General features: G+C 42.8%; 1 protein-coding gene across 10 annotated transcripts in view; it reads right to left on the reverse strand.

Annotated features, from left to right (window-relative positions):
* trip12 (thyroid hormone receptor interactor 12) overlaps nucleotides 1–15,650 on the reverse strand; it is a 28,415-nt gene extending 12,765 nt beyond the window's left edge. For 2 of the 10 annotated variants that reach the window (XM_056611138.1, XM_056611137.1), the window contains exons 1-19: nucleotides 15,325–15,648; nucleotides 12,623–12,769; nucleotides 10,942–11,067; nucleotides 9,923–10,710; nucleotides 7,886–7,991; nucleotides 7,612–7,748; nucleotides 6,030–6,113; nucleotides 5,762–5,857; nucleotides 5,180–5,331; nucleotides 4,824–4,859; nucleotides 4,634–4,729; nucleotides 4,455–4,547; nucleotides 3,985–4,146; nucleotides 3,698–3,766; nucleotides 3,295–3,460; nucleotides 2,723–2,840; nucleotides 2,038–2,194; nucleotides 1,452–1,524; nucleotides 686–914 (exon numbers count right to left, since the gene is read on the reverse strand). In XM_056611138.1, coding sequence (XP_056467113.1) covers nucleotides 686–914; nucleotides 1,452–1,524; nucleotides 2,038–2,194; nucleotides 2,723–2,840; nucleotides 3,295–3,460; nucleotides 3,698–3,766; nucleotides 3,985–4,146; nucleotides 4,455–4,547; nucleotides 4,634–4,729; nucleotides 4,824–4,859; nucleotides 5,180–5,331; nucleotides 5,762–5,857; nucleotides 6,030–6,113; nucleotides 7,612–7,748; nucleotides 7,886–7,991; nucleotides 9,923–10,710; nucleotides 10,942–11,067; nucleotides 12,623–12,720 — 2,786 coding nt within the window. In that variant the 5' untranslated portion in view covers nucleotides 12,721–12,769; nucleotides 15,325–15,648. The other 8 variants (XM_056611136.1, XM_056611134.1, XM_056611142.1 and 5 more) reach the window with 6 other exon arrangements.
* Between the last annotated feature and the right edge of the window lie 710 nt (nucleotides 15,651–16,360).

The following is a 16,360-nucleotide window of genomic DNA, read 5'->3' on the forward strand; positions in this document are numbered from 1 at the left end:
GACCGTCTCATCCAATGGCGAGCTCAGTTGGCGCTGTGTGCTTCAAGATTCCGATTGGCCCAGAGAAATGTCAATTATAAGAAAGATTCTGAAGCAAGTGCTGAGATTCCGATTGGCCCAGAGAAATGTCAATTATAAGAATGATCCAATAATTTTTCGCAATTCTGGACCCCCCCCCCTCCCCCCAAAACAAAACTCTCCGGTTCTACACGATTCTCGTGAATGACCAAATTGACCAAGAAAACGGCGATTGTCGCCGAAAAGCGACAAGTTTGCAGCTTTGAAAGAGCTAATAAATATTTTTAATGATACACTAAGTGAAGTTGAAGCATCATCTTTAGCACAGATTTTAACCTGCGGATGGCATTGGACGATAATTGGAAGTGAATTGGTATATAATTAGATTCAGTTTATGTTGTCAGTTCTACAATTACCTTTATATGTACACTCAGTACTTCATAGATGCATCTTTATTTATACTTTTTTTAATCTAGCATATTTAATGTGGTAGTATTCAGTGACTTGTCATAAGAATTTCAGTGGCCAGTCTGACTGTCGTTCTGTTGATCTGACCATGAAAGACTTGACCTAAAGATGGCAGCCGACTGAGAGAAGCCGTCTTGCTTGCACTTTCACTCCCACGCATAACATTTAACGGACTGCTGGAAACTCGGGCCGCGTTTACCTGGACACAGAGTGGTTTCTCAGAACGTCTTTCAGCAGGTCTGCGTCCGCAAAGAAGATGATCCTGAGAATGGCTCTAAGGCACTTGTGTCTGACGGCGGGGCCGGCGGAGGAGCTGTACACCTCGTACAGGACCCCGAACAGGGTCTTGATGAAGCACTTGGCCAGCTCGGGGTCATCCTTCATCAGCTGTGCGCGGGCGTCCTCCCGCCGCACCTCTTGGTGGCTCCCTGGAGGCACAGACACAGTGGTTTCAACATCTTGCACCGTCGTGGATGTTAACACATTTTATTGCATAAAGCAGACAGAACCAAGGTGGGGCAATACTTCAATATGATATTTTATGGTCTGTAGGGTATTGTATCATGAGATGAAGGTATGGACTCGTCATGATCGCCAGTTTTGCCCTTAAAAATTATCAAAATATTAGAAATTATATATTGGGAAGGAAAACTTGTTACTGGTATTAAATGACCATATACTTTACCGTAATTACCTTCAGTTTGACTGATAAATATGGTATTTCGAATTCATAAGCATGATATTTATCGATATTGTGTAACATTTCCATGGTTATCATGACAATACATTTTTCCATATTGCCCATACCCATTAGGAACCTCATCCCCAATAAAGTTCAAATAGGCTTACTGCAGCCATGTCGTTTTGATTTCTTCCTCGCAAGCTAAAACAAAACCTGTAATACAAAACTCAATGACGCCAACGCACGACTAGCCATGATACCCTGGCACTGGGCTCAGCCTTACCTGTATTGGGATTAGCAAGAGGATTCGGTTTCCTCTGGATTCCTCGTGCCGTGCCTGTGTCTTCATTGATCTGCTGCATAGAGTTAAAGTCAATGGTGTAGACACGTCCCAGGGTAGACAAGCTGATCTCATCCTCTCCGTTCTGGTGTGCCGTCTGCAGGAGTCGACAGCCACGTTTAGCCACCACGCGTCACTGTCACTTATCGTCACTTACTGCTGAAGTAAAGGACCACTAACGAATGCCAAGCACGTGGAAACTAAGGCCAGTGTACTACGGACATTTAAGAGCCCTCCCAGATAACGGCTGCAAAGCAACGGGATAGGTCGTCTCCGAACCAATCGATTATTCATCGCGTTTTAACGCTCGCTACCGCAAAGTGAGTTTAGGAGGAACGGTCACTGTTTCAACATGAAATAAGATGTTACTAATCGTGGCCATTCGTTCCCAAAAGGGATGTTGCCTGGCGTAACTGCATTGACTTGATTAACATTCAACCAAATACCAAATCGACGCAGCTTAATCTTGTTGATAAATAACATCCAGTCTAAAAGAATGCACATGTTGGCGATATATAGACACGCATACCTCGATGATGCGGCTGTCGATGCGGTTGTACGGGTGCCAGAGCCCCCGGTCATCTCTCCATTGCCAGATGGCCCCTTCGGTGGCCTGAGCACTGCCCTTCTTCAGCATGACGTCCACAGCAAAGATGCCCTCTCTTGGCAGGCAGGGCATCAGCTCACTTTAGAAACAACAGGGGTCGGTGAGGAGGACGCCATATGCCACCATGTATTCTAGAATACATACTCTTTTTAAAAACACCATTGAGCACCAGATGGGCGGATTAGGTTATTATCGTCGCTGAGAGGGCATACATTAGATCATGGATTATATCTCCCCATAAGTAGTCTGTGGATTTATCTCCGGGTGGCTCGAATGACCACAGTAGCATATTATGGAATATGTAGCCATCATTTGTAGATATCCATCCAACCAAACCTTTTTCAACTCCTTCACCACAATACAGGCACAATTTTTCAGTAAAAATATGACGATGAAAAGAATGACGAATTGATGGTGCTTATCTATTAAAATAACATGATTTCCATAGATATTTTCTAGCCAGGGGTAAGCACATTTCAACCACTGAAAATAACATAAATGGAACATTTGATAAACAATGCATTAACTTCTCTTGTCCTGGGGAGGAGGGCCCCAGGACAAGAGAAGGAACTGTGTATATTGAGATGAAGATGCTCTTGAGTGTTACCATATGAGGGAGGTGAGTTCATAGAGCTCTTGAGGGCTGCGGGGAACCAGGTCAATTTGCTCCTGGCAGCTACCGTTGGACGCGCCACACAGGAGGAAGCGAAGGGTCTCGGCTATATCTGCAACACACACAGAGATACACACGTTAAGTTACTCTTGCAGGTCAAACCGCAACTAGCACTGAGGACATGAGTACAAGGGAGACAAAAAAATTATAATATAACTTCTAACAAAATTCTGCATCAAACATGTTATTTAATCAAGCAGGAATTCCCACTGTGCGTGAAAAATCTGCCAGAAGGTGTTGTACATAGTCAAATGGTAGATTAGTTCCTTGCTTACATAACCTATATTGCAAAAGCATAAATAAGAATAAATGAAGTAACTATTTAGATCTGTAACTGAATACAGACACCGGGCTTAGTTAGACCAGACGAAGGACTGGGAATGGCCAGACTGGGAATGGCTGTGCTTCAGAGGAGAACAGAGAACAGAATATGACTAAGTGACCAAGCACGCTTTTGGCTCGGTGTGTGTATGTGTGTTTATTAGTGTCAGTGACACGACACTCACTCTGCTTCATGAGCTGCACGGCCAGGCAGGGGCAGTTGGAGCACATGAGGGAGAACATGCGCACCACCATGATGAACATCCCCGAGCTCAGCACCGGAGGGGTCACCACCAGCAGCTGCTGAATATTGGTCAGCAGATCCGGAGAGGCCACTTGCTGCAGCAGGTTCTACACACACACACACACACACACACACACACACACACACACACACACACACACACACACACACACACACACACACACACACACACACACACACACACACACACACACACACACACACACACACACACACAAAAACAATCAAGGAAAGTGGCCCGGAGGACAAACAAAGGATAACAAACGCATACCGTGTACAACATTGGCATGACAACCATGAATAGGGGCCGGGGCTACACATACCTCCTCGTGTTGAAAGTTGTCGACCAGTCGGGCGAAACATAGACAAGTGCTTTCAACGGATTTCTTGTCCTGGAATGGGAGAAAGTAACAACTGATAAGTCGCCGACCAAATACAACCAAAAAATATAGATACAGTATCAGAGAGCGTGTTGCGGGAAAATGCAGTTAAATGATAGCACAAAATATGTGTGTGCCTATTTTTGAGTGCAGTTCTACAATGTATTAGTATATGAAGTGATTAAATATGATTCATATTTAAACATGTTTTCCTCTGGCATCAATGGTACCTGGTGAGTGAGTCTCTGAGTCAGCAACGGTAAAGAATCAGCAACAAAATTGAATTCATCGGGTGTGATGCTCTGGCAGCAGTTGGCTGCGATGGCCAGGGCATTCCTCTGGGCATTGATGCTGAAGAACTCCAAGTACAGCAGGCAGTCGGCGAGCCCACCCTACGTGGGAAGAGACGATGCACAAGGATGACTAATGCATGTCGACTGTGCCACATGATGTTCTGATGTCACCACAGAACCCCATTCCTCGAGTTGTGAATCAGGACATCAGAAAGGGCAGTGCAAGCAGAATCAGTGACATGGTGTGAGGTGAAAGTGTCTGGCTATGCTTCTCCATCCAGATCTGTCCAGCTATCCATCCAGAGACAGATCAATCCATCCATCTAGAGAGACATTCATAGTCGTGGGCAAACAGTTCTGTGTTGAAGATCGAGAGGGAAGGAGTAAAAAAAAAAAGCAGTACTTACAGCCTGTAGAATGGCTTTGCTGTGTCGCCTTGACAACATCTCCAAGGCTGTCAGCGCCTGCTCTGCTACATCAATGAACTGTATCACCTGAAGCTGCAATAGGTTTAAAGAGGCAGATTAGCATGTCTGTAGGCCGTCACCAAAAAAGAATGCATGCAAAAGCAAAAGAAACACCTTACCTTTTCCAGGAAGACAGGAATGGCATCGACCACCACAGCAGAAGAACGAGGAAGTGCTTCCATCATATAGGTGAGAGCACGGGATGCATGATTCATCTGTGTGCATGGAGGGAAGACGGTCTGAATGCAGCCTCCGCCGTAATGGACAGCACATACATTTGTATACACATTCAATCTCAGGAATACTTACAATATCAAAATTATGTTCCATCTGTAACAATGCAATCTGTAATAGAAAGTCAGAATATTTAAACATTAAACAAGGACATGGACTATACCTGCAGAATAACTGTTACGGATCACAATAATATACATCGATCAAATACAATTAAGGAAATGTGTTCCAAGACAACTTATTTTACCCAACTAAAAACTACCCTAGAAATGTGCTTTGCCTCCATTTTACAGATATGAAAACATTTGAAATGGTAATCAGGTTTGATGATGCATACCTAAATCTGAGTGGATGCTAGGTTAGCAAAAAGTCATCAGACCGGGAGCTTTCCATCGAGCCATGAGCCGTTACCGATAGAAAAAGAATCTTACCAAGGCTGGCACCACACTCTTGACTGGGAAGCCACCCAGTGTTTCCTCATTGCCCATTACCAACAGCTGGCACATCTCTATGGCAGCCTGGAGCTGCTGGGACTCGTCGCCTGTAGCCTGCAGGCCCTGGAGCAGCTGCTGAGCTTTGGAGCCTGGGCGCGACAGAGGGCACAGGATGTAAACAGCAGAAAAAACACAACAACCTGGGTTGGCGTGACACTCCAGAGTGTCCCCTCAAATGAACAAATAGCAAAAGATTACCAATCGAGACCCTTTTCACATTCATAAAATGGAACATTGAAAATGTTGTTGTCTGGAGTTTCAGTGATCGATTCCTTTAACCCATTTTCTGCATCTTTTGTTCACCTCTTTAAAATCTTTAACAGTCTAGCCTTATTACATGATGAGATTGAACTTTAGACCACCTGGTCAATTAAATAAATCATAGGTCGGTAAGATTCTAACCATTTAAAAAAGGGGCAAGACATGTCCTGGGACTTAAGTGCAAATTGCCAATTTGGTTTTTTAGTAAGCAGACAGGAAAGAAGAGAACAAGTGGAAGTGGGAGGAGGAGGAACTCACTGGCTCCACTGCCTATGGTCCTGTGGAACAGCTGCGACATGCGAGGCCCGAGGGGTCCAAAGAGATGTGGGGGGAGACCTCTGGCCTCCAGAAGGGCTGTAGACGACCAAGACAGCAGGGTTAGAAGGGCAACCCTGCTAAAGCTGGAATGCAAATGACTCAGAGGCTTCAAGAAAGAGAGCACGTGAAAAGTAGGTGACCCGCTCCAAACAGTAGTGGTTTAATACAAACAGACCATGTATTATTTAATAGTAAAGAAATACATTACCCTGTAATCTCCCCATTTCAGAGTCGTCTGACTCACTCTCTCCAGAGGTAGTCATGCCAACAGCTCCAGCAACTGAACTAGAAGCTGTTGAGAACAAAAAAAACAAAACACATTTCAGTAATGTTACCTCAACTGTCCCTGGAAAATAAGGCTTTAAGAATTCTTGTAGTAGGGGAGGGACAAATGCAGACCGATACGTCATTTTTTGAGTGATAGGCTATGTTGTTTTAGAAATAACATTAATCATGAATCAAAATAATATCAAAGGCTCTGTAGTTTCTCTTTCTATAATCATATGGTTGGATAGATAGTAGACGGTGGGTAGACCACTTTCCACTGCAATGCTGCCCAGCGCGGCGCTCAGTGGCTCGTCCGGTGTGCGACCCACATTATATTGAAGCTGACCCGGACAAAGAGAGGATCTGAAACCCACTCACCTTCTCCAAACAGCACTTGCCTGATATTACGGCTATTAGATAGTGTAGAATGAGGGTAGCTCTGTGGCCAAATATTTAATTGAGAGATTTATTTAATTATATATTTGTTTATATTCAAGATCTTATTTGGTTGACTACAGCCCTAGCAGGGATGATTTCAAGTCAAAAAAGGATGTCGGGATAATTGTGCAAAAAATATAGCCTATATGATTTGACGATCAATCAACGATGTGTATTGTCTGAGGATTCATATTAGACCATGCAAAATCTTAGCTGGGGGGACCCTTAGTTTAAAGCATACAATTTGTAATGAGATTATTTCTAAATGGCTGGGACATTTAGACATAATCTCAATGTTAGGCAAATTAGTATGCCGACGTATGAAAAAGACACAGCTGTTTGTAAGCTACATTGTAACAACATTCATAGAGTTGTTTGTATTGATCATTAATTAATACATTGATTGGTTGCTTTTGTAAACGTTAAGATGTTCAGTTGTATACCAACTTTCTCCTTAAGAAAGACAACCTCAAGCACAAAGATCTCCAAAACATTAATAAATTAAATAACACTCCAAATGCACACCAAGACTCATCCGCAAGCTGCCATTCGTTACACTATTTCCACTTGGATTAAAAAAAATTAACATTCATGATTGAATACTCTGAATACAGAGGACATTTCGATGAAAGGATACACTGGCCTCAAAGGCTAGGAGATTGAGGGTTGAATCCATAGATCTTTGCACGTGGACGATTCTTATTGGAAAATGCCCCACGTCGTAACTGATGTAAAATATGTAATTTCGTTTGGCCTAATATTTCCTTGACGTTTATTCGTTGCGTGCCTGATGTAAATGGACCTTGAAACCTATTAAACTGATTTTATCAGTTATTGAAAAGAAGTGCTACTCGACCAATCGGAAATGTCAGTGCTTTAAGGTTCGAAAGTTCCTGTTCTTTGGGAACTCCCTAAGAAGGGACTTTATTGGGGGGGAAATCTACCAGGAACTTAATTTAGACCCTGGTCATAATTCATTGAAAAGATTCCTAGGGAAAGTTTCTGCGGTAAAAAAAATTATCCTACAACTATGAAAAAAATGTGTGAATATAACAGACCAAACTGTAGCATAGTGAACAACGTACCGGAGGCCCCTTGCGGCGCCTCATCAGTGCGAGCGGCGGATGAGTTGGCCCCATCCTGGTTGTTGTCGGAGTCGGCCATTTTCTCCTGTCGGCGAGCGTCGGCTGCCCCGCGCTTGCCCAGGCCTGAGCCCCGCCGACTGAGCAGAGGGAAGAGAGAGGGTGTGAGCCAATAGCTCAGTAGGTCCATCGCTTCAGTGCAAGAACCATATCACAGTGGCCAATAGGGCGAGCTAGCTCAAGGCCAGGGTAGGTCCTCCCGTGTCTGTTCCGTTACCTGGTGCTGGCACAGGAGCCCGTGGTCTTCTGGCGTGTGCTCCGCCGAAAGCTGGGGAGCTCTGCTGGAGGAGACTCGCTGCGCTTCTTAGTGGACTTCCTCAAACCTGATCAATGAAAACAAAAAGTACCCAAAGCTATTAACAAATGCACCGGCTACCTCTATTGTGAAAACATTTCCAAAAAAAAAGCTTTTCTTAGAAAAATTCAAAAATTCCCAGAGACACAGTATACGTAAAAACAGGAATAGCCTTGTTGTTTGCCTTTGGCAGTGGGGCTCAAGGCAATTCATACTTTACAGACCTCTAATCATCAGTGTACAATGTAGAGCTTTAGTCACCAGTAGGATGAATTACAGAAATACCCTTGTAATTCCATTTCATGAACCATATTTTGCTGTCGGTAAATGAAACCGAAACTTGAGAAGCAAGTTATTTGAAAAGGTTGGAACCATAAAATTACCAAAAAGATAAACCTCTTATTAACCACAGATCATCCAATCGACGCAATCCCTTATGCTGCAAGATTATTCAAGCCAGCCAAGAAAGAGACGTTGCCAAACGAGACGTTGCCAAACGTGCCATGTTGTATAGGCTTCCACATACAAGACCATGCTGTCTACAGGCACTTTAATAGGTAGCCTTGATGCCCTCATAGCCCAACAAACACCACAGCCAAACACTGGCTTCATGAAAATGGCATTACGCAATTGTTTACATAGCACAACACGGACACATGCAAGGTGGTAGTACTCACCCTTTGCAGAGTTTAAAAGGGACATATCTAGGTGTTTGTGTATGATTAATAAAGTGAGAAACTATCTGCTACAATTCAAATAAAATACAATTTGTAAGCTGGAGAAATGTACAACTGCTCCTTTACTTTGCCTGGGATAGCAAGTCTTTCCATAACCTTTATATGTTCTGCATGTCATCTGCTGAAACACGGTCTAACTTAGGATGGGTCTGTCCAAATGGACTCCTGCCACATGGCATGCTACACCTGCCTTGATATCCCCTGACCTACAGACCCCAGAACGGCAGGCTGCCGGATTGAGCACATTAGCAAAGGCTAAATGCTAATGCTAAACACAATGTTCAAAACAATCTACGTTTCCATCCAGTAGGCACAGAATCTTCCTTCCTTGTGCAAAATAAATGGTCTTTACATAAACATGTATTAAGTTTGTAAGAAAATTTACAAAATGAAAAAAAAAAAAGAGTACAGATAAGACGAACTGAATCTGCTGACCACATCCGCATTCATAGAACTCCATTAATACACACAAAATATAAGGCTCCAGCTCACTCCATTTGTGAGAAAGACTGTTGAGCAACTAAACAGTATTTAGACATTGTCCACTTTCAGGCTACTGGTACTTGGTATGAAATCTGAGCTAGCCCTTTAGCTGCTGAAGAAACCCCACTACCCCCTCCAACAAACAACATGTATCATGTGAGCATGCACACACTGTTGATCGTGTGTATTGGGAAAAGGTGGAGAAAATGTTTTCCTGCAATCCGTGCACATTATATAATTTGGTATGTTTTTCTCTAAATGAATGAAGGAACCTTTTTCATATTAACCTTACATACTTCTACCCATATGCATTATTGGAGCCGCCCAGCTGCGCTGTAATGTGTCCCAAGTCAAAAGCAGCGTCATCAGCTCCCATTGGAAAAGAGTTAGCTGCTGTAACCAAAGCTGCAACATTGCTGGTACCACTACTGTGATATTTAATCCCGGTGGTAAAGAACTTCAAGGAACACAACATTGACCATCTTATAGTGCTACGCCTCACTACTAAAACTCCTCTCTATAAGTAACCTGTCAAACATTTAAAGGGCTGACTATCAACTAAATGCTGTCAAGTACAACTGCATATCCCTGGTTGAGGACCGAGTAAGGCTCCTGGAGGTCTGTGGAAAATGGGTGTGCGAAAGGTGTTTGATACATAGATATATCTGTAAAACAATAAAGACCAACAAGGAGACAGCACTGGAAATAAGGTGTTATCCAGGCAGACGGTGTGACTCACTTGCAAGTTTAGCCTGTAGTCCAGACGGCCCAGGTTTGGAGGTTTCAGTTTTAGAGGACCCGGGCAGGGACAGTTTGGGCTTTGGCAGATTGACTTTGGGGTTAAAGCGGGCTGCCCACTCAAATTTGGAAGATCCAGCAGCCTTAGCTTGCTCCTTGTCCCGAGTGCTGCGGCGAGGGGAGGGGCTAGAGGCTGAGCGAGATCGGCGGGCCTTGTTCTGGTCTTTGCCCTGTTTGACCCGGGCACCCTGTGGGGCGGCGCTATTGGTGCCGGCGGAGGAGGAGGAGGAAGATGTAGAGGCAGAAGAGGAGGAGTCCGTCACGGCGCTACACCCAGCTTTGGCTGAGGCTGCCGATTTTGACGCCAGCTTGGAGGGTTTTGCAGTTCTGCCCTCAATACTGTTGGGGAGGGACCCAGTGGTGCTACTCAAACCGGGGAGAGGGTCCGCTTTCTTCCGTTTCAGAGTCGGAGAGGCCCCGGCGGCCCCGCTTTTTTTGCCCTGCCCTCGACCTGAGGGCGCAGGTGGCTCCGGTGCAAGCGGTCTCTTCTTGGACTTTGCTGAGCTCTTCTTGGTCTCAAGTGTATTGTCTCTGCGTGGTGGCAGAGTTTTTGATTTTTTGGCAGGGGTGGGTACGTAGGTGCTGACGTGGTCTGGTGCCGAATTTCGCTTTAGCCCACGGGTGCTTTCACTCTTTGATTGGTGGCCTGGTCGCTCTTGTTGGGATGTCCCTGCAGCCTCTGGGTCGTCTGGCAGCACAAAGGAAGCCACGGATAGAGAAAGGCCGCTTCTGTAGGACAGTAAAATAAAGAAACGGTAAGGAACCATGTCAGGGGGGCAATCGTCAACCCATGTACTCAAGAGTACCATGCCTTATTCAGACTCATTAGGCAGATTGGTCAATAACATGTTATATTCATAATTAACTGAGCTGTGTGGTTTATGCAGTTAATTAAAATAAATGCACACCCTGCATACATACACACACACATAGTGAGTGCCAAGTAGAGTAGAGGGGTACCTTCTTGAGCTGTGCCCTCTGGACTGGCCAGAGGCTGAGCTGGTCGTGGCTTTGGAAGCCTTAGAATTTGGTCTTCTACTATCAGGAGGGGAATTTGCTTTAAGTTTAACCTGCTCTGACTGCAACCTGTAAGGTTGAAATTGAAGAGGAAGGAACAATATGTGCTTAGAATCATGAATTTTTAGCAAACACATATACTCTAATTTATTCAGATTAGAGGAACATTTTAAAATGCAGATTGAGAGCAATTAAGCGTTTAGACATAACAAATGCCATCTGTAGAACAGCAAAATAACAGTTTTTCAACAATTCCCGTAATATTTCACTGAGATCCAAATAACCAACTATATTGGACGGTAAAAGATTATTCTGATTTACAAAACAATTTGAATTCAATCCATCGTTTGGAATGCGGTGTCAACATTTTTCCATATATGGACTTGCAAGAATTAATTCCCCTGTTGGGAAATGGACGGATGGGTTGTATACATAAAAAGCTATCATAATCATGACTTTCCCGCCAGCTTGAGATTATTATCCGGGAATTTTTATGTTAACTTGTTATGTGTATAGTAGGGTTGTAACGGTACACAAAAGTCACGGTTCGGTAGGTAAATCGGTTTTTAAGGTACGGTACGGTAAATAGTTAAGGGGAAAATTTAAAAAAATTGCTTTTTCTCAACCCGTAAATAGAAGCAATGAAAACACCAATAAACTTGGTTATGGCATTTGCATTTCTGAATTCCCAGACAGGGGTGATGAAATAGTGTTGTGAGCTGGGTTTGCACAGTTCGTTTTTTTTCCACAGCAACGGTGATAGTAACACCTCGATGGTGCCTTTTCAAATGTGTGTGCATGTTAAAGTGCTATACGTAGACACGGAGAGCCCTCTCCATAGCCGGAGAGCCTGTCGGAGACCCTCTCCATTTTTAGTCAACATATAAGATAGATCGGGCGGCGAATTGCATTGCGTATCTGACATCCCGACGGAGAGCTGCTGAGCGGATTACGGAGTCGGAGTAGTATACTTTGGCTAAACTGTCCGGGTGGAACTCTGACTTCAAGTTTTAAATTCCGCATTACAAAACAAGCCTTTACATTCTGCATATTAACACTATGTACACCACATTTACGAACCGCGGTACACTTCTGTAACTTCACCGAAGTGCCTGTACCATGACGGTTCGGTACAAATACGTGTACCGTTACACCCCTAGTGTACAGGGATTTTTCTAGTTCCAAGCTTTTGGCTCAAATTATTTGCATTTCCTGCCGTCAGGTGGCTTGGTAGATCGCTTTAATTTGCTCTGCCCTAATGCTGCTTGATGTCATGACCAGTCCAAATTTGCAATAATTTATGACTGAATGTATTGTACTTTATGGTTTTTGAAAAGTGCCAATACATCTCTAATGACGAGGCATACTACAACACAGTTGTAAACTCTGACGAGATGCACAGGTACCACATAAGGGGAAAATAGGTACCACATACAGAAATTAAAATGAGGGCCAAATTTCAAACCATACAATATAGACAGTTAACATAATAATAATCTAAGGATATCTAAAAATATTTCTCCAAAGATAGTTTATTGCAGAACTCCAGAACTCTCAAGCCCATGGGTCGGGTGGGGTTTAGGTGGCCCACTTATAAGGTCTGCTAAGCAGGAGGGTCACTCACCTTCCCGCGACTGTGTGGTCTAGTGGCTGGGCCGCAGCAGTGTTCCTCTGTGAACGACGCAGTGACCCCCCTGGATTGGAATTAGGCCGGTTGGACATTGGCACCTCTCTCCTGAAGGGACATACCCTTTCTAGACACTACCATTCACTGAAAAGAAGGGAAACAGAAACAATTTCAGCAAAATAACTGAGTGGATGATCAGATGATAAAAAAAACACAATAAAAGAATACTCTGCTGTAAAAATGCATTTACAACGTTTAAGGCAGTTGGATTATCAATAATATACTTCAGATCAATAAAAGTGTCTAAGTGTTCCAATCAGTAGACTTTGAAATTGAAATACAGACTGACAATTCTAGGATTAAAGACAGAATGAAATAAATGTGAATGGATTATTATAGACTGTGATGAAGCCAGTTTATTATTGTCCATAAGGGGGGGGTCGAGGTAGTTGTGCTATTACTAGTACAAAGAAAATTAAATAATGATTAAGCAAGCTAAATAATTTAAATATTGACACAAAGGTAGATTGAAGCAGTATCAAAAAGGAACTGTCAGGAAAAAACACCTCACCAACATAATTCCAACAAAATAATAACTTAAGCACACAAAATTAAATACTAACGCATTATAGTAATCATTTTCTAACTTTTATAACCAAAATTTCCATAACCAATTAAAATTCTGACCACATTCTGCAGAAATTGTTTGATCAAACAATATGTACTGTATCCTGTGAATTCATTTGAATTCATGCTTTACTGCTACATGCATCTTTGTGAATGACAGTTAAGACTTAAAATCATTATATCATTGATCATAAAAATACGCCACATTTGGCAAGCACACAGGGCCATTTTAGGCCTGTACTGACAGTGCATCCTCGTCTTTGTTTATTCCTTCATTATATTAACTGATCTATTCCACGCGGCCATAACATTACGTTTTACGTAACAAAGCGGATTATCCGTTTATTAAAAGAGAAATATCACACCGCTTCAACATTGAAATAACAATACTGCAATAAACACTTTAATATCATGATTTACAGAGGCCTACATTTCTGACGTAGTATGCTAGCAATACCGGCTAGCATGAGTAGCGACTAAAAACCTAATCCCATACATTTTGACAGTGACAAAATCCCATCGGGATAAATCTAAAAAAACACAGAACCTACACAGATAAACGCGTGGTTATCGAATTAATGATATTCGAATGTTAATACATTGTAAACTAGTAAACAAAACCAATCCCTACAATGAAGTTACGTTGGCTAACTTGGCAGTGGAGACACGAAAATGCGTAGTTGGCAAATAAGTGTCAACATTTTAAGCAAAACAATAATCTAAATCCATCATTAAATCTACATTCAATAACCTATATGTGTCAAACGATACCTACACTACTTCTCAAGTAGATTTGACGTCAATGGCTACGAGGTCCCCTTATGTGGTAAGATACCATTGCGATCACCTGAGATTCCCCATCGAAAATGGCAGCAGCGGTCTGACTGTCTTCGCACCAGCCGTTCACTGATCATGCGAACGTTTGCTAACCTGGCAAGCTAGCTGTCCGGAAACCATCAACCACTGAAATAGATGCGTTACAGTGGACCACGATACAATAATAACGTGACACGAGGTGATTAATATAACTCGAAGTTAAATGAGCTCCATAGTTGTTTTGTCACCCGGGATATCTACCACTGCTGGTCGGGCTGGTAGCTGACAGGCCCAGAACGAATCTTAGCAACTGTCAACGTAAATACAACAGGGTATGTGGCTACCACTAGCTACAAACATCACGCATGTTTGCTTTAGCTTAATCGCGTAACTGCTAACCTTCGCTCGCAGCTGATTTATCCAACCTTTAACAAATGCTAACCGAGTAGCAATAATAAGAATATCACGAGCACGTATTGATGACGTTAAATACCACGGCACTTGTCTAACCAGAACCAGTCAGGTAATTTAAATAAGGGGTATCTAAAGGGAATAACATCGAATAAAAACGCGAGCTATCGAACTGTTAGCTTTAATTAGAACGCTAATTTTAACTTAGCCAGTTAAGCTAACTAGTCAGCGGATCTTTGTCCCATGTCCATACTTCAGATTGTTGACGTTACAGCTCATACGTAAAAGGCGAAATGATAGCAAACTACACAAATGTTTCGTTTCCTTTTATTATTGTACAAATATATCGTGACTATGAATTTGAACCCAGTAAATAACCGATTATTTTACACCACGAGTCGTTAAAACGTCAAATTGAAGAAGAACCGTAGCAGCTTATTCTGGCATCCCAACTACTTAGCTTCGATGTGGCTAAAGCGTTTTAATGTTGCCAACTCGACACCAGACAGACACGATTCTTACAACATCCAAACGTACAACAGTCAAAAGCCACGATGTTAATCTTTGGTGAGCTATTCCGCAAACAATGATCTTAAAATTCTGTATTTTGCCTTTAGCTAACAATAATGTTAGCTGACAAAAAGAAATGGCCTCTGATATCTTTACCCTGGCTGAATCTCACAGATACACAAAAAAACATGAAAGCAGGAACGGGAATCGAGGTATTTTCGCAACCCGAACTCTAAATTCCGCCATCGTACTGAAATATTATAATACAATAAAGGTAGCAAGAAGTGTTGGCGTGAGTGTCACTACATTATAATACTTAAAGGGTTTTTTGTTACCTATTTGTTCCAGTGTTGTAGTTGTAACAGACAGTGCACCAGCTCCTCTTTCTCTCTAACCCAGCTAGTTTCACATCAGCTGAGGGGTTTGGAACTGCAATATACCTCCGCCCGATCCCTCCGCTAAAGCACTACTTTTTCCATGAAATTTAAGATTTGTCCAATTGGATCGAGCTAGAATTCCGGTAGGCCACTTGAGATGTAATTTTAGTCTATGCAAAAGCCTTGAGTGAGATTTGTGTTTCATAAATGAGCATCAGACGAAATATAAGGTAACGTCACCGTAACATGAACAGTAACTATTAGTCCGCTGGGTCGCGACCCCTAAACACACACAGTCCCAATGTATCTTATTTTTGGTTGAAAACCCAAATCATTGCAGGGCAGTCACCATTTACAATACATGGAAAACAACATTTACTTCTGTCTTCAATTAATTCGAATCGATTGGTATTTAGGTTTATTCAGTTGCTATGGTTACGGTGTTAGCTCGTTCGCGAACCGGTTCGAATGAACGAGTCTTTAGGACGAACGAATCGATTTCCGGTGAATCGATTCACCGGAAACTCGACTGAACTTGGAGGAGTCGTTCACGAATCGTATGTTCGTTCAGCCTGGTTTCCGGTAGCGGTAAATCGCATCATGGAATGGATCCCATTGCACGGTTCTCAGATGAGTCAGTCAGACTCAATGGATTTAGTGCTACCGGAAACTCGACTGAACGAACGAACGAACGAACGATTCGCGAACGACTCCTCGTGGCGAACTGAATCAAGCGAACTGGGTCACGGAAACGAATCATTAAATCCTCCTAGGCGTCTAGGAGGATTCACAAATCTGAAACTATGTTTTACATAATGTATAGCCTCACTGTGATAATGTAGTCCAGATCTGAAGAGTCTAGGTGTAGTGGTTTTCAATCAGGACCCGTTCTAATGGAGTCTGAACCCCTAAAAAGCATTACAATTAGCCTGTATTGCATTTTCACAAATAGAAAAAAGGTTTGATATAATGTATAGCCTCACTGTGATAATTT

This window comes from Gadus chalcogrammus, chromosome 16 (genome assembly GCF_026213295.1).
Source record: "Gadus chalcogrammus isolate NIFS_2021 chromosome 16, NIFS_Gcha_1.0, whole genome shotgun sequence".
Lineage (NCBI taxonomy): Eukaryota > Metazoa > Chordata > Actinopteri > Gadiformes > Gadidae > Gadus > Gadus chalcogrammus.